This window comes from Lissotriton helveticus, chromosome 10 (genome assembly GCF_964261635.1).
Source record: "Lissotriton helveticus chromosome 10, aLisHel1.1, whole genome shotgun sequence".
NCBI lineage: Eukaryota > Metazoa > Chordata > Amphibia > Caudata > Salamandridae > Lissotriton > Lissotriton helveticus.
Window position 1 is genome coordinate 1013682911 of NC_136071.1, and position 23646 is coordinate 1013706556.

General features: G+C 44.9%; 1 protein-coding gene across 1 annotated transcript in view; it reads left to right on the plus strand.

The window, feature by feature from the left end:
- Positions 1–23646, plus strand: part of COL28A1 (collagen type XXVIII alpha 1 chain) — a 621255-nt gene that overhangs the window by 570288 nt on the left and 27321 nt on the right. Inside the window, exon 34 of the mRNA XM_078663712.1 lies at positions 11557–11779. Coding sequence (XP_078519838.1) covers positions 11557–11779 — 223 coding nt within the window. The remainder of the gene's footprint in view (positions 1–11556; positions 11780–23646) is intronic.

Sequence of the window (23646 nt, forward strand, 5' to 3'; positions counted from 1 at the left end):
AACAGATATGGCGAGTGCGATTAATTTAGTTGCTTTACAGTTAGGAATAGGTTCACAAGCTTGTTATTCTGTCTGTACATTGATGGGAAGGGTACCCATGACCTTTTACATCACAATTTTGGCATTAACGATGATAAATGTCAAAATCATTTGATTGATGTGGACAATACTATGAAAAGATCATTGTAAAAGCTAAGCCCCAACCTAGGGACAAAGTGCTATCGTGCAAAAATGCACATCGTTTGAGAACTTACAATAGCTTGTACTACTTGCAGACCAATAACTAAAATAGACGCCGATCACAATTTAAGCAGATTCACCACAGGTGAAAAATACCTTAAAGCATGCCAGTCTAAGGGCTCGATGTACAAAGCATTTTTACAGTTGCAAACACTCTGATTTGGATTTTGTCACTGCAAAAAAATTTTTTTAAATATACTAATCTCAATTTAGGAATCAGTAAAGTTTTATCGAATCCTAAAATAGAATTGCCTCCCCAAGTACGCATCTGGAAGGGGTGGGTTGTTGGTGTTCCTTCCCATCACCGAATCGGTATGCAATGTATCAATGTTTTGTGACTGAAATCTGATTACAAAACATTGATTAATTACCTGACTTCCAATTTTGGGTGGTAAAGCATTTGCAAAAAGTAGGGGTCCCGTTGGAGTCCTTTCAACTTTGTGATGGTAAAAAAGAAGTTTGTTGGCAATCATTGCCATCTCTCAATAACAGAAAACTTTTCCTTAAAATACAGCTGTTTCCTTTAAGTAAAACGAACTGCATTAAATACAAGCATTTGCAATGCAATAGGCCTTGCATTTGTGAGAGTTAGTGCTAGTGGCATTGTAAATGACAGTTTCTTTTACCTATGTGCTTTTGTTTGGAGTGGAGTGGATATATGTGGTGTGAAGTTGAATTGTGTGGGTTGATTTGGAATTGTTAATGGTGGAATTGTGTGTTGTGTAGTGTATTTGTGTAATGGAATGATGTGACAGGGTGAATAGATAGGGGTGAGAGATGCACAGAATAGATAGAAAGGAAGATAGAGATGGATGAGTAGGGTGTGCACAAAGTGGTGAATGAATTCCAGACAGAGGAGCAGAAAGAGTATGTGAGAGCGAGAGAAAGAAGGGGAGAGCAAGAAATAGACGCATAAATAGGGAGAGCCTGTGAATGCAGAAGACACCCTAAGAAGAGGAGGAGAGTGTGTGTTTGAGGTTTGGAAACCTTGAAAAGCTATGGGGAAGAAAATGTGATTGAAGACCTCAAGTGAACCAAATGAGAGAGGCGGGAAGAGTGTGAGAGAGTGAGAGAGAAGTGTCAGAGAGAGTATGAGAGAGACAGGGATGAGTGGAAGGGGCACGGGGGGGTGAAGAAGAGAGGAGGACCAATGTACAGCACGAGGAGGTATAGGAAGGTAGTATGTGTGAGCAGGCAGTAAAGAGAGGCGATAGGGAGTGTGAGGGAGGGATGAGGGGCAGTGGAATTGCGAGATGAGAGGGGGTAGTCAGCCTCGCACCGTGCAGGCAAGAGCGGTGGGGCAGTGGGGCTGAGTGGGAGGGGGATTTCGACATACAACAATGAGGGAAAATTAATTATTTATTTAATTTTCCCTCTTGGTTGTCTGCCGAATCCCCCCCCCCCAACCTTTCCCCACCACTCTTATCTGTATGGGCTGCGGCCGGAGTTGTAGGAGTGTGAGGGAGAAATGAGAGGAGCAGTGGGTGTGTGTGTGTGGAAGAGATAACAGGGTTGGTGGAAGTGCAAGGTAGGTATGGGTTGTGTTAGAATTGTTTGTTGTGGAATTGTATGGCATGGAAGTTTGTGTTGTGGTGTGGAGTTGTGTAGTAGAAATGTGTGGTATGGTGTGGTGTGGAATTATGTGGATAGTAATTGAATGGTATTAATAGTACTGGAATTATATCGAATGAGATTGTGTCTTAAGAAGTTAATTATGTGGAATGGTGTTGTGGAGTGGTATGTTGTGGAATTGAATTATATGGGGTGCTGTTAAATTTTTTGGTATGATGTGGAAATCTGTGGTCTGGTTTGGAGATATGTGGTGTGTTGTGTAACTACATTGTGTAGTTGTAATATATGGTTTAGTGTGGAATTATGTGGTGTGTATTTGAAATGTGTGGAGTTGAATTGTGTGGCGTGGAACTTTGTGGTGTTGAGTGAATTGATGCTGATTGGCTGGCTCTGCAGTGCCCCTAACTCCAACAACTGAAATAGTTCGAACTACTAAATAAAACGTGGTAAATTTGCTTACTCTTAAATCGTAAGATAATGTAAAAGGTAGGCATGGAAGAAATATGCCAATGGGAAATACAAATACATTAATGGAATTAATGTATGTTGTTGATAAGAACATTTTGTATTATACAATTGACATTCTTGTAGCATTCTAGTGTTTCGCGGGTCTCGGTTGAGACCCGGAAACACAACTACACAATGTATCACCTTCTGGCCAGGCGTGGCCAGAAGGCTATAAATAAATGGGAGGAGGTCGCTCGTGGCTTCCTGTCCCACCTAACCATCGAAGTGTGTGTGTCCATTATTATTCCCCCCAAGCCTATCTAGTACCTTACCATTAGCTCCCCTCCGAGGTCCTCTCCACGATCTTACACTGGCGAACGAGGGTAGTACCAAGGCGCGTGAACCCTGGAGTCGGAGATCGGTGTGGAGCGGTCTGCTGCCGCTGCGCGACCTGGGCGCCGCGTGAGGTCCGACGTGGTGCCGCCGAAGGAGCCGTTCAAGTGGCTGATGTTCCGGTAAGCAGCGTAGGCTGTGCTGCATGAGGGACCGGAATCGTGAGGCAGAGCAGTCGACGGGGAGCGACGTGACCTGGTTGTGTGGTGCGGCCTGGCTGAAGCCCGTCTGACGTGATCGGCTGTGCGCGCATGCGCAGTACGTCCGAGGCCTTCCCAGCTCTGAGGACGTACGGCGAGGCCGTGTGCTTGGCGGGAGACAGCGACGGGGCTCCCAAAGGAAGGCGGTGTGTCCGAAGAGGAGCTGAAGAGGCTGGACCGCAGGACGACTGTGGGTGCCAAGCATATCAATAAGCATTGGCAGTGGCAACAACAACAAAGTACAACAATGTCAAAATAAATTAAAAAAAAGGAAAAAAAAATACATTTTGTTGTTGGGGAAGGAAAACGAACATTGCAAGGTGGGAGCAATAAAACCAATGAAGCCGAGGAAGAGTAAAACCACACAGCAGAGTGGGAACTGTGAATCCAGTGCAAGCAGGCAGCACAACGAAGAAGGAGCTCAAGGCACAGCACCCGAAGGAAGCAGCTTACACACACAGGACAAGAAGAACAAGTGTAATACGACACAGAAATGTCGGTGCAACAAGGCGCAGCAGCAGTGGGTGGGGCGCAACAAGCCGAAGCCCCAGTACAACAAGCAGCCCCAGCACAACAAGCGGGACAGCCAGGGCCAGGCGCAGTAATTCAACCATCGCCACATGCCCAGATCAATCCTATTCCTCCATTCAGTGCATTAGCAGATCCAAGCACGGCAGCGCCACACTGGGGAGTATGGTTGAGTCGCCTGAACAATTACTTCACGGCAACGAGGGAAAAAGACAATGAAGTGAAGAGGAACCTATTACTACACTTTGGAGGCGATGAACTCTACAAATTATTTCTACATCTGCCTAACACAGGAGCGGCGACAGATTACAATGGCGCAGTCCAAGCACTGAATGCGCATTTTGACCCACAACTAAATCCCCATTTTGAAAGGTTAAAGTTCAGACAATCCCGGCAAAGGGAAGGGGAGACCATGGATGCGTTTCATGCCCGACTAAGGGAGCTAATAAGCACATGCCCGGATGATGACCAAGAGAAAGATTGATTCAGGGGTGCAAGAACAAACATTTAAGGACACTAACATTGAGGCAACCCCGCATAACGCTGGATGAGATACTAATGCTTGCTCAATCTCATGAGCTGTCAGATGCACGAGCAGCAGCAATGGAATCAGTCATCAACCCATCAGCAAACTCTGAGGTAACAGTCAAGACAGAAAGAATAGATGCTGTACGGAGCGCCAACCGCGGGGGTAGAGGAAGATGGCCGACCCGAACACAGAGACGCTCACAATGTGGCTCCTGCGGATACGAAGAACACAATCGCGATAGCTGCCCTGCACGAGGCAAAACGTGTGACAAATGTGGAGGAAATAATCATTTTACCAGCGTATGCAGAGGGGGAGCAAGAGGAACGTCGCGAGGTCAAAAACTAGAGGGAAGGAGAATGCCAACCAAAGCAGTTCGACAGTTGGCTCTAGAAGATACACGGGATAGACGCTCGGTGAGAGGAAACAAAACACCATCCCGTCACCCGAACCGGCTGGATGACTCGTCAACACATGACGAAGACGAATGCTATTATGTATCATTTGTAAGTGAACTCAAGAGACGGCGCAGGCCACAACCAAAGTGCCAAATCCAAATCGATGGGTCGACGGTGACAGGAGTCATAGACACCGGTGCGACGATCAATGTCATGGGCATCCAGCATTACAAGGCACTAAGACCAAGACCTCACCTAGTACCATCGAAGGCACGAATCCTAACCTATGGCAGCAAGACCCCGTTGCCTGTGAGAGGGAAAATGACGGTACGGGTGAAAGCCGAAGATCAGGAGTTGACGACGACCTTCCACGTGATTGATAAGGAAGCAGATCTGCTCGTTGGTAGTCACACGGCGGAAGACCTAAAGTTGATTGCGTTTGCACATGCAGTCAAGATGCTCCACACAGAGGAGATCCTTCAACCTTTCCCATCACTGTTTCAAGGTCTAGGCACCATCAAGAGGCCACCAGTCAAACTACATATAGACAAAGCCATACGACCCATCGCCTTAAGGCATAGGAGAATACCGTTTCATCTTAGGGCAGCGGTAGAACAAGAACTAGTCAAATTGGAAGAGCAGGGGGTTATTGAAAACGTGACAGGGCCGACACCGTGGGTGTCGCCAATGGTGATTGCTGAGAAGCCTCAACAACCTGGAAAAATCCGAATATGCATAGACATGAGAATGCCGAACAAAGAGATCAAAAGGGAGAGGCATCTCACTCCCACAGTGGATGACATCCTTACAGACTTAAATGGGGCGCAATGGTTTTCCAAGCTGGATCTAAATGCTGGATACCATCAACTGAAACTAGCGGAAGAGAGTCGATACATGACGACGTTCTCCACACATCTCGGCCTATGGAGGTACAAGAGACTCAACTTTGGCATCACCTCAGCAGCTGAGATTTTTCAAAACACAATCAAAGAGATTCTATCGGGACTCAGTGGAGTGTTAAATGTCAGTGACGACATCCTCATCCATGCCAAGACTAGCGAGGAACATCACAAGAGACTAAAGGCAACGTTAAGAAGATTGGCAGAGTTTGGGGTCACGCTGCACAAAGAAAAATGGCAATTCTTTAGGCAGTCAATAGAGTTCTTTGGATACGTGTTTGGAACAGAAGGAGTCAAAGTAGACCCACGGAAATCAATTGCCATTAAGAATGCTCCAGCCCCGACCACAGCGTCCGAGGTGAGAAGCTTCATGGGAATGGCTCAATATTGTGCCCGATTTATCCCACAATTGGCCACAATAGCTGAACCGCTGAGGAACTTAACAAAAAAAGAGAACCCATGGCGGTGGTCACCGACAGAAGAAGAAGCTTTCAACAGGATAAAAGCAGCACTGCTGGACAGCACAACAATGGCTTATTTTCATACGGCACGCCAAACTGAAATCTTAGTTGACGCAAGCCCAGTAGGACTAGGGGCGTTGTTGACGCAAGAAGCAGAACCTGGAACATGGGTGCCTTTGGCGTTCGCCAGTAAGGCGCTCACAGCAACGGAGGCCAGTTACTCACAGATAGAGAGGGAAGCGTTGGCTGTGAAGTGGGCCTGCAATCATTTCCACTTATACATCAATGGACAACCCTTTAGGATGGTTACTGGACCATCAGCCGCTAGTGCCTCTGTTCAAAGGTACTGCCCCACATCCACCTCCGAGGATTGAAAGATGGGCCATCTAGGTTCAACACTACCAAATGGACCTAGTCTATAGACCAGGAGCTAAGAACCCGGCGGATTTCCTGTCGCGACATCCCCAGACAGAAACAAGTGAATCCCTAGATCAAGAAGTACGGACTGAAGACTATGTTGACATGGTGTCCCAACTCTCGTGTCCCCAAGCCATGGCACCTGAAGAGATTGTGGCCCAGTACGGAGAAGATGCTGTCATCACCCGAGTTAAAGCGGCAATGGACACCGGGTCGTGGGAGAACGTTCTGCGAAACGTGAGTGACTGGGACGAAGCAGATAGGACGAGGTTGTCCCAGTTTTGGAAAGTACACAACGAACTCAGCCGAGCGAACAATGGACTAATACTTCGAGGTACGAGAGTAGTGATCCCACGGACTCTTCAAGACCGAGCAACATCACTTGCTCATGAAGGACATCAGGGAACGAAGAGGATAAAGGCCCGAATGAGGGAAAAGGTGTGGTTTCCTCACATGGACGAAAAAGTAGATGTGCTAGTAAGGAACTGTCGAGCGTGCCAACTTACCAGTCTTCCAGAAGCGCCAGCTTCCGTCATAACGGAAGAACCACCCCCAGCGCCATGGTCATGGGTCAGTCTAGACTTTGGGAGTTTCCCCGATGGGAGAGTGACGGTAGTATTGGTTGACAGCTACACGAAATACCCGGTGGTAGAAGTAGCGCAATCTACCAGCTTCACAAATGTACAACCCATACTCAGCAAGATCTTCGCAATGTTTGGCCTCCCACAAGTAGTCAAAACGGACAATGGGCCTCCGTTTCAGGGACGTGAGTTCAAAGAGTTTCTACAAGGACTAGGAATAACTCACCGGAGGATCACGCCCCAATGGCCCCAAGCCAACGGGGAGGCTGAAAGATTCATGAGGACAGTAAACAAGACTCTGAGAATTGCATTGGTAGAGGGGTCAGATCCGGATGCAGCGCTGCAGGTGCTCCTGAGGGAATACAGAAGCACTCCCCACAGCACTACCCAAAGATCCCCGTGGTCACTGATGTTCACAGGACCACGACGTGACCTGTTACCAACAGCTGAGAATTGGAGCCCTGAGCCTTACTCACCAGCTGAATCTCAAGAGAGAAGGAGAAGAACGAATGAAAAGGCAAGCCACAAGCGGCGGGCGCAAGACAGAGTGCTAGCTCCAGGTGATTTGGTGCTGGTGAGAGCGAGGCGGCCCGGAGGAAAATTCAAGACCCCGTATGAAGCTGAGCCATGGACAGTCAAGGCCACTAATGGGACGGCGGTGACCGTACAGAAGCCGGGGGAAGAAATTACCAGGAATATTTCGTTGTTCAAACGGATTTCATCGAGACAGGAAAGCTCAGAGACAGGTGTAGAACCAGTGCCCGAAACCGCCAGTTCACCTGACGCCAGGTGTGAGCTCCAAGAGAATGAGGAGATCACCAACACGTTCTCACCTCCCCGAAGGGGAGAGTTTGAACATCTACTTACCCGAGGGCGGGGCTCTCACAACCTGAGACCGAATCCGAGACCCAGTCGGATGTTGGCAGACTTTGAATGGTGACTTTGTAAGGTGGTGATAAAGAAAAGAAAATTGAACACTAACTTGGTAAGGGATGTAGAATTCTAGTGTTTCGCGGGTCTCGGCTGAGACCCGGAAACACAACTACACAATGTATCACCTTCTGGCCTGGCGTGGCCAGAAGGCTATAAATAAATGGGAGGAGGTCGCTCTTGGCTTCCTGTCCCACCTAACCATCGAAGTGTGTGTGTCCATTATTATTCCCCGAAGCCTATCTAGTACCTTACCGTTAGCTCCCCTCCGAGGTCCTCTCCACGATCTTACAATTCTGTACACCAAGCTCTAAGGACTATAACTTATATAAGTAAATTCTGGCAACTTGTAGCACAGCCTATTGCCACAGCATCCATAAACAAGAAGCCCAAAAAACACATGCAGACAAATACCACATCCATCGAAGTATTTTGACAGAACTCTGTTCAAGGCTGTACACGGCTTACACCTGCCAAACTGACAGCAATGGCAGATATGTAGGAGACATGTAAGCTGTCAGCACGGAGGACGGTGATCCACGTCCACAGTAGAAGATGCTGCCATCGATCATACACGCACCTGGTTCCTGTTATGAAAAACAACTTGCTATAGGACTCACATTCAGCCCCACACATGAAATACCGGCAAGACCTTGCGGCTAACTTGTGAGCCCTAAATGTCAAATATAGTTAATAAGCAAGGGTAGCATCTGTCTATGGCACAGCCATAGCACACTCTCTCAATCTATGTGGAACAAAATTCAGAAGAAATTAAATGTGAATACATTAAAAAACATTCGTAGTAAACTGTGATAAAAAAATTTGGTTTTGATTATTAGTATTGTCTCACACAGAAAATGTTGCACAGTGTATACATATGTACATTGTTAAAGGCAAATAATGATAAAAGTAGAGAATAGGAAAGGAATACACGTGTGTTAACGTATTCAAAAGCCACATAGAAAGAAAAACTCTAATTGAACACGTATTAGAAGTGTTTTTTTCAACTCATGATGTAGTTGAACATGTTATCAGAAATAACAAAAAAATAATACACCTGAGGATTAAATCAGCATCAACTAAAATTAGAAAAGGCAATGCTTCTAATGGACTGAATTCTTCTTTATATAATATTGTGTATTCCAGGCAAAGCAAACATCTGAACCTGAGCAGGAAACACTGCAATGCTGAGCACACAGTGCTTTAGTTGGCAGCGTTTCTAAGAAGCAGATTAAAAAAAATAACTAACCTCTAGTTAATGCATGGTGATACCAAGATAAAATGCATGTGGTGTGCGGAGCCCCACCAAAAACTACGCAATTTATACTGCTGGCATTTTCCTACAGCTATTGTTATATGTACATATTTGGAATTGACAATATGAAAACTGTTCCTCAGTCACACCAAACTAGCAGAGAATGAATGTGACAAGCACCTGCTAGTTCAAGGGGCATTGTAGCATTTATTTCCTTACCATAACAAAATTAATTTGCAACAGCGTAGCTTACAGTGTGTGAATTAGCCAATCCCATTTCTTTAGCCATCCTGCTGGGTGTCTTTCAAGCTGCGTTTTGAAGCACAGCAAAGTGACCTGCTCAATATAGGAAGCACCATGGAGCAATTTTTGCAATGTTGTAAATTTACCTGCACCTCAGAATAGCAAGCCAACATTGAAAATACCAGTATGTATTTGTTTACCTTTTTATATGATGTTAAAATTACTAAGAAGGTTCACGACGCCAATACAATTAAAAAAAAAATTGATAACTTGCTCCACCCTTACCACTAAAATAAATAAACAAAATTAAGCGAGGCGATTGTGAAGCGGACACGCTTTAAAGATGAAACAAAAAACGTGCACTACTGGGAAGTGCTCATCCTCGGCAAAGTAAATAGAAGTAGATAAAGCACTACAATCGTGAAGCGGACACCGCGTTAACGATGAAAACTAAATGCAGCGACTGGAAAGCTGAAATGCTAATCAAATGTAAAAAAGAGACCAAGTAAAAGCCTTTACAGCCCAATATACACATGGAAGATCAAAGGGAACATTCTAAAACCAGCGGATGGTTGGAAAGCAACTAATAACAAGCAGCAAGGGGCTGAAAGCAACAATGTCCTGCCCAAACAACTGTTCAAAAATTAAAATGTACGAAAACTGTACTTGGTCAGTGCTCCTCTGAATTTGAACGGACGTGACATATGGGCTAACAAATTAGTTAGGAGGCAGCAAAAAAAGTAGTTTTTTTAGGTACAGCAGGTCTTGCACACAGCGCATGTGTGCTGCCTGGGTTTAACCTAAAAGATTATCTTATCAAGGCAATCACAGACATGGTGGTTTGCTGACCATAGTAGACCACTGATCAGAGTGTGTCACATATACAACCCACCACATTTATATTTATGAGGTAGGTTGGATTGCGACCTACTATGAATCGGAATTTAGCAAAACAACCTGTTAGTCATAGGTTGGTTTGTTAACTTTTTGCTGGTCACAAAAAATACTGCTATCAAATTGTGACCAGATTTTTGCGACCAGTGACTAATATATTGGGCCCCTATATTCATAGTATGTAGTCACTATTGGAGCCATATTACATTAGCCATGAAGTGATTAATGGGAATGCTAGTATCAAAATGGCTAAAATAGAAAATGCCACTAGGAAGCTAATGCCTCCTAACCACCCATGTTTCTGTTTTGCTCCATAAAGTGGACACACCAAGACACTAACCTGTCTGACTACCAGCAACCCTTTAGATAGAGCCTGCTCTAACATACCCACAGGAAGACATAATGCCCCTGCTCAGGTCTTATTTCTACAGGACCAATTGTGTTCTCACTTTAGGCCTTGCTTTTGGGAGTGGGACGGTGTAAGAAAGGGATTACCAGTTATTTGTAGCTGCTGCAATCTCTGGCAAATTTTTTTCATGATATCCCCTCCCCCGGCTCATGGACCCCTGCTGGATTCTCACCCACTGCCAGGCATCAATACCTAGTGAGTGGAGAGTTCTCCAGTGGAGAAACAATCTTAGGGATGCTTTACTTAGGAGGCCCATCATGTACAGCTTCCTATTGCATCGCCAGTCATGAATTCATGCAACTGCCTGGTAATAGCTCTTTTAAGAGACAGATTTCCACTTATGCGGAACCATTGCTTCCTTGCCTGGTGACAAGAAGGGAATATTAATTAAAGTAGCGTTGATTTTTTACAGATTGTAAATTTCATTAGATGAAGGCAAAAATAGGGCACTACTTCTTTCTTTACAATTTTGTTTCCAGTGGGGAAACAGTCCGAATGAGGCTTTACAGAGAGGACTTGTCATGTAAAACTACCTACTACTATCACCAGTCGCGCATTTGTGTCTTGTAGTAGAACTATTGCTTCCTTGCCTAGCGGCAGGAATGGAGTACTCCTTTAACCATCATTGTCTTGCTACAGACTGGAAGAAAATATGATTAAATTAAGGGAGAAGGGAGACACTGCTTTTGTTTTCACTATTTTTATTTCAGTCACAACTGAAGAGAAGCAGTGCCAGCCCCCATTTTTCCAATTGGGTGCTATTGGTCACCTGCATTTCAGGATAAGACTCGCACGAGAGCGTACGGACAGCAGCGGATTATGAACTGGTCTTGCATATAACTACCCTGTTGAAAAGTGGCATTTCAAAGGCCATGTTGGGTTAACCCTGAAGGCAAAGGAACTGTGGGTAGGCCAGTCTATTATCTGCCCCAAAATAGTCATTGATAAATCTGAGCGCCAGGAAGCTGCTGCATGTTACCTCTTCAAAGCATTTTCGAAACGTGTATGTGGTAATTCTTTTCTTATCTGTCTCGAGATATTTTAGCTTTTGAAAGAAATCTGGTTTCAGTCCTGCTCCATATTTGCAATTTGTATTAATCTTGGAAAAGCTAATTCCGCAGATGACCCATACTATAATAACAGTCATATTTCTAATGTTCTAGGTGCGTCCACCTGAAGGAAGACGGGAGCCTGAGACATTTCAAGGTGCAATAGAGACCTGGAGAGATATCCCAGACCAAACTCTATTACCTCTCCCTACCGTCATTAGCACTCAAAAAGCTTCAGAATCCTTTAGTCCCATTGCTTCACCATCACCAAATCTGATTTTAGAAGAACCACCATTTCGTGAAAAAGAGCCATTCCTGGAAGCTATTGGTCACAGAGGTATTTGCAACTCAACATATTTGGGAAAACTGATGAATCTGAATACAATTTCAATATTGCCTAACTTGTCAATGTCTCTTTCTCACTCCTCCCTTCTCCGAGCCTTCTTTTACTCTCGTTTCTCCTGCCTTTTAGCCTTTCCATTGCCTCTATACAAATGTCATCTCACCTCTGCAGTTACTCATTACTTCCTTTGGTCTCTGTCTGTCACTGGTCTCCCAGGCTCATTCTTCCAGGTTTTATTCCTCATCTCTAATCACATTCAGCATCCCCCCTCTCTTGCAAATTTTAGCTTTCTGACTCTTATTTCCTAACATGTTACTAGTGTTCCTCTTTTGGAATAATCCCAGTCAAAATCTATTTTAAAATTAATTGTGTGGCCTTGCTCTGAACATTCTTCTGACCAAGCTGCACTGATTTTCGTGTGTCAATTTCCATGTAACATCACTTAGTTATAGCTAAATATCATGGCCTAAATGGCTTCATGCTGCATTAATTTGCATTCCTTTGAGCATGATAAAATATCTGTGTGGACTCCAGGTACTTTGGTAATTCCAAAGAATGCTCATCATTCTCCTAGATAGGTTTTATCTGATTCTTGACCATAAGTTCAGGTTTCCAAGCATTGACTCTTGTCCTCAACACTCCTAAATTAACATCTTTTGCACCTTTGTGTACTTCATCGCAGTCTCCTCCGCTTGGACGCTCATTACGAGTAGGGTGGGTGAGGTTGGCGTAAATATACCATAGCGTGCAATCTGGTACCCTGGGGATCAGACTAAATCAGGTGTCATAATTACCTCTCATTCCCCACTGACAATAGGGACTAATATGCAAACTCTTGTGTTGGACCTTACTGCCCCAGTATGTTTTGGGCTGGTTTTGACTGCCAAAATCTACTAAGGAAAAATGTGGCGGATGTTTAATTGCCACAAAGCATCTGTTTGCGCAAGGACTAGAATAATAAGTTTTTGCTGCAATTGCCAGTTTCACCTGGGTCTTTCGAAGTGAGGGCCTAGGCATCAGTCTTAAAGATTGCTTCCCTCTATTCCATAATGATGACGCAAGGCTCACATCTGGTGCTGGAGAAGAGTTTTTACCCTCCAGTTGAAACAGGGTTTACCATTCCTTCCAGGGCAGTAGCAGGTCACGCTAATAAAGGTGGGTGGAGCATACTAGCAGCACCTACCTTAAAGCAAAGAAACAGCGTTCCGACAAATTCACTGAACAAGACTGTCCTGATAGAGGTACAAATGGAGCTAGTGGTGGGGTACTAGACCACTGGCATAGCACACAATTGGAGGGTGATCAACTGAGTGAGGAGGCTGCTCCCATCCTTCCCGAAACCCAGTTAAGCTATACTGATATGGGAGCACTTAGGCTAGTACTTGCAAAACAAGCCGGGATCTATCAGGACGCACTTCCCTCCCCCCACTCCTTCTCCAGGAAGACAACAATAGGGGTAGGATTGAGGAGTAACGATCTACGAATTTGGTCTCGGAACGTAGCAGGACTGAGAAACAAATTAACATGTCCTGACTGGGGCTCTCTTGTGGACAACCAAGATATTTGCCTATTCCATGAAACCTGGGCCTGTGAAGAACAACAGAGGGTAGGCTTCACGCGATTTAACATCCTGGCTACCAGGGGGGGGGGGGGCAACCATTTGGAGGACTAGCGATCTGGGTGGCACGCATATCGGGTGCAAGGCAGAGCAGTTGGTAACTCCTACTAACGACATTCAATGTGTTCTACTGACATTCCTTGGCAAGAAGAAAGTTGCCCTAATTATTGTCTATTCTAGGCCGGTGATTAACAGACTAAATTCTGCTACCATAGACCATCTAGGCCACTATATCACAACCCTGGATCCAGAAACTCTGATGATCATAGGAGTAGACTTCAATTGTCAATTCGAACCTTTAACTGGCAATTTTCAGGAGGTCACCTCAGAAGAAGACCTTTATTGGTCAATTCCCGATCCACAGATCACCCCAATCAAAGTCTGGTCCCCTCTAGCCATGGAAATCCACTCATTCACGCTGTCCCATTCATTGAGGGCTTGTAAGGGGAGGACAAAGTCTGACCATCCTGGTAAATTTACATTCAATCGCGATGGTTAGCTTTCGCTAATAGATTATATCATGGTTAAAACGAGATCCTGGGAGAAAGTTCAAGACTTCTATGTACAACAGAGGCAGGGCAGTGATCATAATGCTCTGGTTGTAACACTAAAGCTGGAGAGTTTGGGCTTATCTACTACTTGCCCATACCCGATAACTAACACAGGTGCCTTAGTATCCACCAACAATCGAAGGAAAGTCAAATGGAACCATGTCCAGCAATCTCCCCCTAAACTGGCAGACATTTATTAGCTTGCAATACCCATGATAGCCAGCATGAGGGAGCTGGGACAGGTAGAGGCACCCATAGAGGACAGAGATAAAGTTAAAGTGATCCATGAGGAGTTAGTAACAAAGTTGGCAGATTTATTCTGCCCGGTATCAGCCACGAGGGAATTAGATCGACCCAAATGCTCCTGGTATAATAGCAAATGCTGCAACACAAAACAAGAGCTTGTGCAAGCGGTTAAAGCAAAAGATAGGATAAAAATCAAACTATCCAGAATAAAGCACAGGAAGATCTTGCACCAGGAAAAGAAAGAATGGGAACTAGAAAGGTGGGAGGCCAATGGGGTCTGCTCTGAAGGATAACAACCTCAAATTGTTCTGGAGGCTAGTTAGCTCTGGGGAGGAGGGGGAAGCGTAGCTATAGAGCTAAACATTGCCACCCGAAGCATGGGAATCACACTTTGGGTCTCTGTATGACTTCGAGGTGGAAGGCACCCCAAGCCTAGATATCTCGAGCAAGATCATGGAGAACTGTTAGGAGGGAGACGGGGACATTTCATTGATGGAGGTTCAAGGTGTGATAACTAGCTTATTACCCAACAAAGCACTGGGTCTAGACAAACTCCTGGGTGATTTGTTTCGGGAGAAGCCCATTACTTGGACCCCTTATCTGTGTGCCCTATTCAATGCTATTTTGAAGGGGATGAACCCTCCAGACACCTCGAAAGGTGCAGAGATAGTACCCATTTTTAAAAAAGGTTGCCCTCTTTTACCTACCAACTACAGACCCATCAGCCTGATTGAAAACACCCAAAAGCTGATGGGCAGGGTTCTATTGGTCCGCATTCAGGCGTGAATGGAGGAGCAGGGAATTTTGAGCCTCTACCAGGCCGGCTTCAGATCACCTATATCAACCGTGGACCAGATATTCAGACTCCAGCTACTTTTCTGGAAAATGGTGAAGATGGAGGGTGGCAGCCTCTATCTTATATTCGTTGATCTGAAGTCGGCCTTCGACCTTGTGCCAAGGAAGAAGTTGTGGGCGGTGCTTGTTGAGCTTGGCATTCCTCCATAACTCTTCAATGTGCTGGTGAGGTTACATACAGACAACTATGCACAGGTTAGATGCGGAAAACATGGGGAACTCTCCTCGCGCTTCCCTGCCAGAAAGGGGGTGAGACAGGGATGCGTACGAGCACCCACATTATTTTGTCTATACATCAACGGGCTCATTGCCTTTTTAAACAATATAAAAGAAATCGATCCCCCACAGCTTGCCACCGGGAGGATACCTGCATTGATGTTTGCAGACAATACTTTGTTATTGTCCAAGTACCCCCTAGGCATCCAATGCATCTTGGATGGGTTTGCACAGTTTTGTAACATGAGAGGTTTGGAGATTAATTTATCTAAGACCAAATTTATAGTCTTCAACCCTCCAAAAATCTCGCGTCCAAACCCCTCTCTTAATGGTACCCTCCTTTACAAAGTTAGGACCTTTGACTATTTGGGCATCACATTGTCTGAACAATTTGGCTGGGGCCCCCAGATGACTAAAGCACAGCTTAGGCTTACTCAGACAGAGGGGGGGGATAATGAAAATGTTGAGAACATCCGTTTTCAAGCTAGCAGCCCCTGTAGAGGAGATGTATAAAGCCCAAGCAAGAGGGGCAACATTATATGGAGCGGAACTTTGGTGGCATAGTTCCTCTATGGACATTGTGAAGCTAGAAAATACCTTCATGAGACAGCTCATAGGCCTACCACGCAGTACTCCTTTAGTTCCCCTCTGCATGGACTTGGGAATGAGGCTAATTGACCAAGAGATTGCCCTCAGGCCCTTGACATTTTGGAGGAGGTTATGGACAACCCCCGAGCTGAACCCGTACAAAGAGGAGCTGAAGAAACTCCTCCCTAGACCTAATCCCAGCAGAATACCATGGCAGCCTATATTAAGAGTCTTCTGAACAGGCTTGGGAGGTCGGAGCTATGGTTGTCTCCTGAGTCATCCTGCCCCATGACATCTAGGGTGGATCTTGTAGAACATTTCAGGCAATTCAATCTGCTGTCTCAACAGGAGAGCACTAAAGAGGGCAAGCTGACAATGGAGTTCTTACAAGTGAAAGAGGTGTACATGAAGGAACCCTTGTTAGATGCAATCCAGCCACATATGGCTAGGAAATTGTATTTTCAATTCAGATTGGGGAATTTACCTTTGGCTGCTTACACCAGTTCATGGGCTACCGAGAACTCAAGTATGCGTCCCAGTTGTAAAACAATGGCGTAAACTGATCTGCATGTATTGTTGTTTTGCCCGGCCTATGCGTCATCCCCCAAACATTGGATAATCCAAATATGTAAAAATCTAAGGTTTACACTTTGTACAGAGGCTTTTAGAGTTCTAAAATATGATACTGATCCTTCAATTGTATTTGCAGTATCTCGGTTTTTAAATGCCATGTGGCATACTAGGAGAAGACTTTTAAAGCAATATTAGGGGAGGATTTATTTGACAAAAGCCAATGTTCCTTTTAGAGCAGAGTGCAATGATTGTTTTGCACCTTTTTATCAAACTGAAGTTTGTACTATTAAACAGTGTATATAGTATGGAAGTGTAAATATTGTACATTTTTATGTAAGATTGTGGGTATTGTCCTCCATGTACTTTTATGGCCTGAATGGCCAAAATAACGGTTTTACAAACAAGCAAAGAAGCACAAACTATTAATAACATCAATGAACACAATAAATTAACGTAACAAATACAAACAAACGGACACAACAAGCTAATGAATTAAAATCATCAAATTCGATCTTCTACATGGTCAAGTCGTAGACCACGCTCAAAATGACATTTATTAGGGCACACAACTCTCATAATAATGGACAACAATGTTTAACTTACAGAGGTTGAAAAAAATTGCATTTTGACTTCTCCCACCACAATTCCCAAATCAATAGGTACACTTGAGTTAGGAGCAATATAATGACAGTTGAAGGTGGCACTACTTTCTCTCAATGACTAAAACGCATGCCAACAATCACATCACTTAGCCATAAGAATAATAGGTTGCTGCAATGTTCTTCTGAATCCTGTCGTATTTTGTACAAAGACTGAGTTTTGGGTACTAGAATGCACACTATATATGCCTGCAGTCAGGGGCGCAACTAGACCCAAACTTCGGGGGTGAGGGGTTCACTCTCAGCCATTGCTGCCCCTAGCACTGGTCGCGCACAGTGCAACAGTCTTTTTTTGCGCTCCTCCCCCACTTCCTCCTTCTCCATGAAATCTCTTACTACCACTCGCCAACAATGCACCTCATCTCTCTATAGCCCCTTTCTGACAAACATTTCTTTTTTTACAGGGTGAGGTAGAGGATGAATAGCGCAAGTGCATTTTGAGTGCAGAGTGATTACTGTGATTGCAGAGTGAGCAGTGTGCTCATGTGACTGCAGGCAGGGTCGGATTGGGATCACAATTCGGCCCGGGCACTGACGAAAAAAGTGGCCACATTCAAGAGGCGTCGCCCATATTTAAGGGGCGTGGCCCACATTCAAGGGGCGTGCCTTTCATGAAACACCATTTGCACAGACAAGGAATGAAAGTGGGAGGATACTGTTCTTGCACAGGACACAGGGCCAAGGTGACAATGGCCTACATGCTGAGCAACTAAAAAAAATAGCAAGGCCCCTTTCTGTCACAAAATTATTAGCCCTCCAGCACAGGAGCACCTGAAGAGCAGCAAAGCCCCTGCTATTACTAACCTACTTAGCCCTCCCCAGACCTTCAGCTCAGGAGCACATGAACAGAGGTAAGGCCCCTGCAATTAGTAAATTAATCAGCCCACCAGGCCTCGGGAAAATGTCCTGGCAGGGGAGCACAAAACACAGCTTTCTGGGTCGTCCAAGGTAGCCAGGTAGCCAGGGGGGAGGCTGAGGTGAAACTGGAGCATGGGAAGTGCCTTCCCAGTGTGTTCTGGCAGTTTGAGTGTTTACCATTTACTGTAGTATTACCCTTGTACCTGTGTATGGTACCCTTTTGTAACTTGAACACGTCACTTTTCTCTGGTATCACACTTTTGTTTGCTTTAGATACTTGCACAAGTGCCACCATTTCCTACATAACGTTTGTTCTTGTGCTGGAGTGTCTGCCATTTATTGCAGTATTATACCTCTATCAGTACTTTGTACGCTTTTGTAACCTTCACACACATATCACTTTTTCCTCCTGTAATGTTCCGATTGCTACCTCATGTATTTTGGTTGCTCACTATTGTCACTTTTGATTCATGTAACTTAACGTTTGCTTTTGTAATTTGTCCACTTGTAATTTTTCTCCTCATGTATTATTGCTGTTCCTAGTGTGAAGCGCTCTGACACCTTCGGGGAAAGTCCGCGCTATATAAAATCGTATAAATAAATAAATAAAATAAAAAAAATTCCAAACATGACCTGGCCCCCACAGCAAGACCCATTCTTCCTCGCCCACTATGGCCTGAATGTGAAGGGCTGTGGGCGAGGTGTTAAAACTAACACCGTTTCTGGGCTGCATGGGCCCCAGGGGGGCCGAGGTGAAAATGGCTCAAAGGCCTGAGAAACACCTAGCCCCCAGGGAGGCCGATTCTTGCAAACAATTACCCCTCCCCAGCCCAGCCTCAGCTTGATTGCTTGGCAGGGCAGGGGTGAAGGAGAGGCCACAGCTGACAATCGCTGTCCGGCCGCACAGCGAGGCTGCTTTCATTTTCTCTGTCTGTCTCAGTGCCCTCTGTGGGCCGTTTTTTTTTCTCCCCTTTCCTAGTCCACTCTCTGTGGACTGGGACAGGGGAGAAAAAAACGGCCCACAGAGGGCACTGAGGCACCGGCCCTTCGGCCTATGCCCGAATGCCCGCCTTGCCAATCCGCCCCTGACTGCAGGGTAAGGAGAGGGAGACCGGTGTGAGTTCATGGGGAGTGGCATAAGTGATGTGTGGTCATTGTGATCATTGTGAGTGCAGTGTAAATGGTATGTGTAATTGGTGTTCAGTGTGAATGCATTGTGATCGCTGTTAGTGCAGGGTGAATGTGAAAGTGAAGGGCGTAAATGTGGAGTGAGCTGTCTGAATGCAGGGTACATTCCCAGACACTTGAAGTAACTCAGCATGTTATTGAGGGCTGGCGTACGGTTTCAGATATAAGTTAAACTATTGCTATCATGGCATTAGCCAGGGATAAGGCCAGACTGTCCGGAGCGGGCATCGGGCGTTTTTTCGGTGGGCTGGAAGGGTTAGGGCCAGTTTTGGACTGGTGGGGTCGTTTTTGGTACAAGAGGCCGGTTTGGCAGCAGTGCTGTGCCAAAAGCAGCTGCAGTGTTTTCCACGTGCACCCTCCCATGCCTCCCCTTCCCTTGCGGCTGGTCTGACTCAATTGCCAAGGCTGGTTTGTGTTTCCAGTACGGCCCTGTTCAGGGATTGAGGGTGGAGCAAATAAATATTGTTCACATCCTGCAGCAAAATTCCACTCTTGTGATTAGGGTTGCCAGCTCATTATATTGATGTCCCAGACGGTACAAAAATAAGCAGTCACCTAAAGATTATTTTCAGCACTTATCTGTGCATACTTGGAACAGCACATATAAATAGAGAGCTTTTGTAATTATGTTCTAGGACTGCCTTAATGATCCATGACTGATAATTAAAGGGAACAAAGACAGAAAAGTCACATTACAAATGAATACATACTTTTCATATATAACCCTATTTAGTGTCAAGACGAGGACTTTGCACTTTGCAGGCTCTTTAAACAAAAAAATGTCCACCGTTTTTCTTTTGGCAACCCTACATTAAATATTCCTTTTCATAAAATGCATTCTCACACTAAGGCAGAGTGGGGGCCCAAGGGGTGCAGGAACCAGAAAAAAACTAAGCCTTGGGAACCACTATACAAATGTATGTAAATATGCAAAAGGTCTTTAAAGACCTGTGAAAAACTCAGGCATGCCAGAGATAAGACTCCAGACACTGCCCAGTCGAGCCCACCGCAGCTCAAGCTGCAGCAGCCCGGGCTGAGACACACAACGGCGGGGGCTGAATCCCTTTCAGCCCTATGGGCGTTGCACGCCTGCCTGCAGTATCTGTTTGTTTTCACCAGAGAGCAGCCACTTCCACCTGCAGGAAGTGCATGACTTTTCCTCACCTGGTGATTCCGGTCATTACAAGTCACCATACTAAAAGAGAAATCTCTAACCTACAATGCTGGATCGAAAACCAGAAATAGAGGAAGGCATTCGCCTCTAGCCCCTACCACGACAGCTTATGCTGATGGCAAGTGATGTTGTTGTCTCCATATGAAGATGATCTGAATGCAAAAAGCCAACACGGCTCACATGCAAAAGGTGCTCTGTGGAGCTTGATCATAACAGTTGGCTTCAAAGCTGGCATTGGCCACAGGCTAGCCCAGGTGTTTGGATACATGGGTGGGAATCTTTGTACAGTCGATAGTGAATCCCTTATTGGGTAAAGCACAAGCTAGGAAGTTACTCAAAACCAATACTTGCCAGAGTCTGCCTATCCATCCTCGCAACACGGGAGCACTCAGGATTCTTTAAAATAGTAGATTGTTTGCAAATTAACAGATATGGTGGTGATCAGGCTATTTGCCGAGTTCATAGAAGAGAAGAATAAGAGCAGAATCTGTCCTGCAGAATTAAACACACCAAAAGCAGTTAGCAATTTTTTGCAAAAAGATGTTAGAATCACTTTGTTATAATTCAGGTTAAAAAGCTGCGTCCAAGATTCTGTAGAAAAATGCACATATTCTCTCCTTCCTGCAATAATATATACTGTGGGAAAGATAAACATTACCATAAATATCTACTTTCTGCTAATCACTTTTTCTTTTCAGAAAAAGTAGAAGCCAGTTCCAGTTTTTCTTGTTTAAGCTACAACTGTAATTATGCTCTGTGACCTGCCTTCCACCTTGAGGCACCCAAACTCAACTGTAATAACTTATAAACGTTGAGCAGCTGTTCATTTAGGTATTACAGGCGATTAACGATGTCACAACACGACTGTAAAAAGGAAATTAGAGACAGGCTATTATGCACAAATTACAGGATACCTTGTTTCATAAATCACTAATGGAAATTGATGTTTGTCAAAGATTTCTAGGAATCCTCTTGTAAATGCCTGTAAATTTCTAAAATGACAGGACACTTACAAGAGAAGATTCTTGACATTGTGAATCAGGGCTTTATTACTCTCTTACATAGACATGGAAGATAATTGTGACACACTTAAAGTGGATATGTATATATAACATTCACACAATATGGGAAATACAGAAGCCATATGCAAGGAATCCATGACAGGTGGCCGTGGAGCAGGCAGATGGTACTGGGCCCCAATTGTAACCCTTTGCCACTGGTGTCCTGAAGCCTCCTATTTTGAGGAGACCCCAACTAGGAACTAAGTACCCTTTTTTAGTCCTTAACTCTTAGGATAGCAAAACAAAGCAGTCCAAGGCTTAGGGGAGATGCTGTGGGCTAGAGACACAGAGTTCAGCAACCAACAACGCATCATGATGCAATGTCCAATCAGGGATTTTTCCTAAAAAACAGAAAAGTACTTTATTACACACACAAGTTAAATATTAACAAATTGATATATACAAGAATACAGGTGGAAATACATATGGTGACACACTCTAAAGGGCCTCACAAGCATGAGAGGGCATTCACTAAAGAAAGATCCCACAGGTCAAAAGTAACCACCTAAATATACCCTGGATCACCTGCTCTAGAGGCAACTGTACAAATGTGCCTAGCAAGCCAGGAACCAGAAAGTCACAGTAACCCCATATGCCTCACACAAAATAATGGTTACATTTATGAAAAGTCAAGCCTGGGTTTGTCAGGGTGTCACACAATAGTTAAAGGCAAAATATAAATGTAGAACATTGCAAATCAATATGGAAACATTTCAGGAAAATGCCACATTTCAGTGTTTTAAAAGCATATGCAATGATTTACAGTCAGCTGCCTGCATGTCAAAAAGGTTTACAGTGTTCAATATAGCACAGTTTACGATGTATTTTCTTACCATCCACTTAGCTGCAAAGCAACAACAGGGTCTTGCAACAAAGGCTGATGCAAACCACACCTTAAAAGGAAAGTCACATCTCCTAAAGTGCTTGAAACAATGAGTAAATTGTCACAGATTATGCTTTTGTGCCCCAGGGATCTGGGGTGACTGAAACTGAAATCATTTGGAGCTCATTGTGGGCAGCCCCTCAAGTACAACCAACTTACCTGGTGCCACTGTCCTCTTTTGAGTACATCCAGACTAATATGCAATTTTTTGTCATCGCCCTGCTGGCTAATGGGCCTGAGCCAGCCATTACACTCCCTTTAAAAGGTTGTTGTGGCTGCTCAGTTTGTTTTTCAATTTTCTTTTCCTTTCTTGAGACTCTTGTGGTGTATTTTCTTTCATGTCCAGGTGCCTCGGGCTTGTGTGAGTTATGTGTTATGTTAGTAAGCACTTGTACAGCGCGCGTCCACCCTTGGGTTTCATGGCGCTAAAACTGAAGACTGTTGCCTTAACTGGCCTTAACTGGGATACATGCCAAACTTGTGAATGGGGCCACCAGGGAGCCCCACAGTCCTCACAATCCTGCCCGGCTGGTACAGCCTTTGAGTGCTATGAGAGAGCCGACTTACTTCTCCAGCCTGCGGTCAGTGTGGCTGGGAACTCCTGTGCGCTCACTCCAGACACAGACATGGGGAGTGAGTGAGGCACACCAGTGCTCCTGGAGCTCTGGATCTCCCCACGATGTCCCTTAAGCGCAGCACAATGTCGCTATACAATACCCATGGGGCACTGGCATGTTGTGGGAGCTCCTGTGAGTGAAGTGCAGTGGCGGTCCACAATACCACAGGGTCACTTTCCCTTTTCGTAGGTGAAAACTGGAACATGGGGAAGCCCGCATTCTCTCCTTGAAATGGCACACTCCCCCTAGGTAGCACGTAGCCCTATGGACTCTGATGCACTTTATGTAAATCCTGCTTAGTATTTCCGTAATCTGGTGTTGTCTTGGAGTGTTGCTCACATACAGCCATTGAAAAGCAGGGTATATCTGGCCAGGAAGGACCATTTACATGTTCTTTATGGTTTGCTCCGAGTGGTGTGCTCCATTCACCAGGAGTTTAGGATTTTATATTCCTGGCCTCTGAATTGCTTAAGATTTGTAGAGTATATTTTTTGTAACTGCTCAACCTTTAATGAGGGAAAGCCCAGGAGCTGTGCATCTGGAATGAACAACCATGGAGACCCGGCACAATGCAAGTAAAACGCTCTCCTTTATAGAAAAGAATACTGGGTGTTCCGCCTCCAAACCTGTATCACTGGTCTCAATGATGATATAACCTGATCAACATTAGTCACTTCAGAATATCTTGTAGCCATGCCATAGAGGTGGATTTATATAACACACACTTACATCTGTTTTCCAGCCTGCATTCCATCTTCATTGACATATATTCCT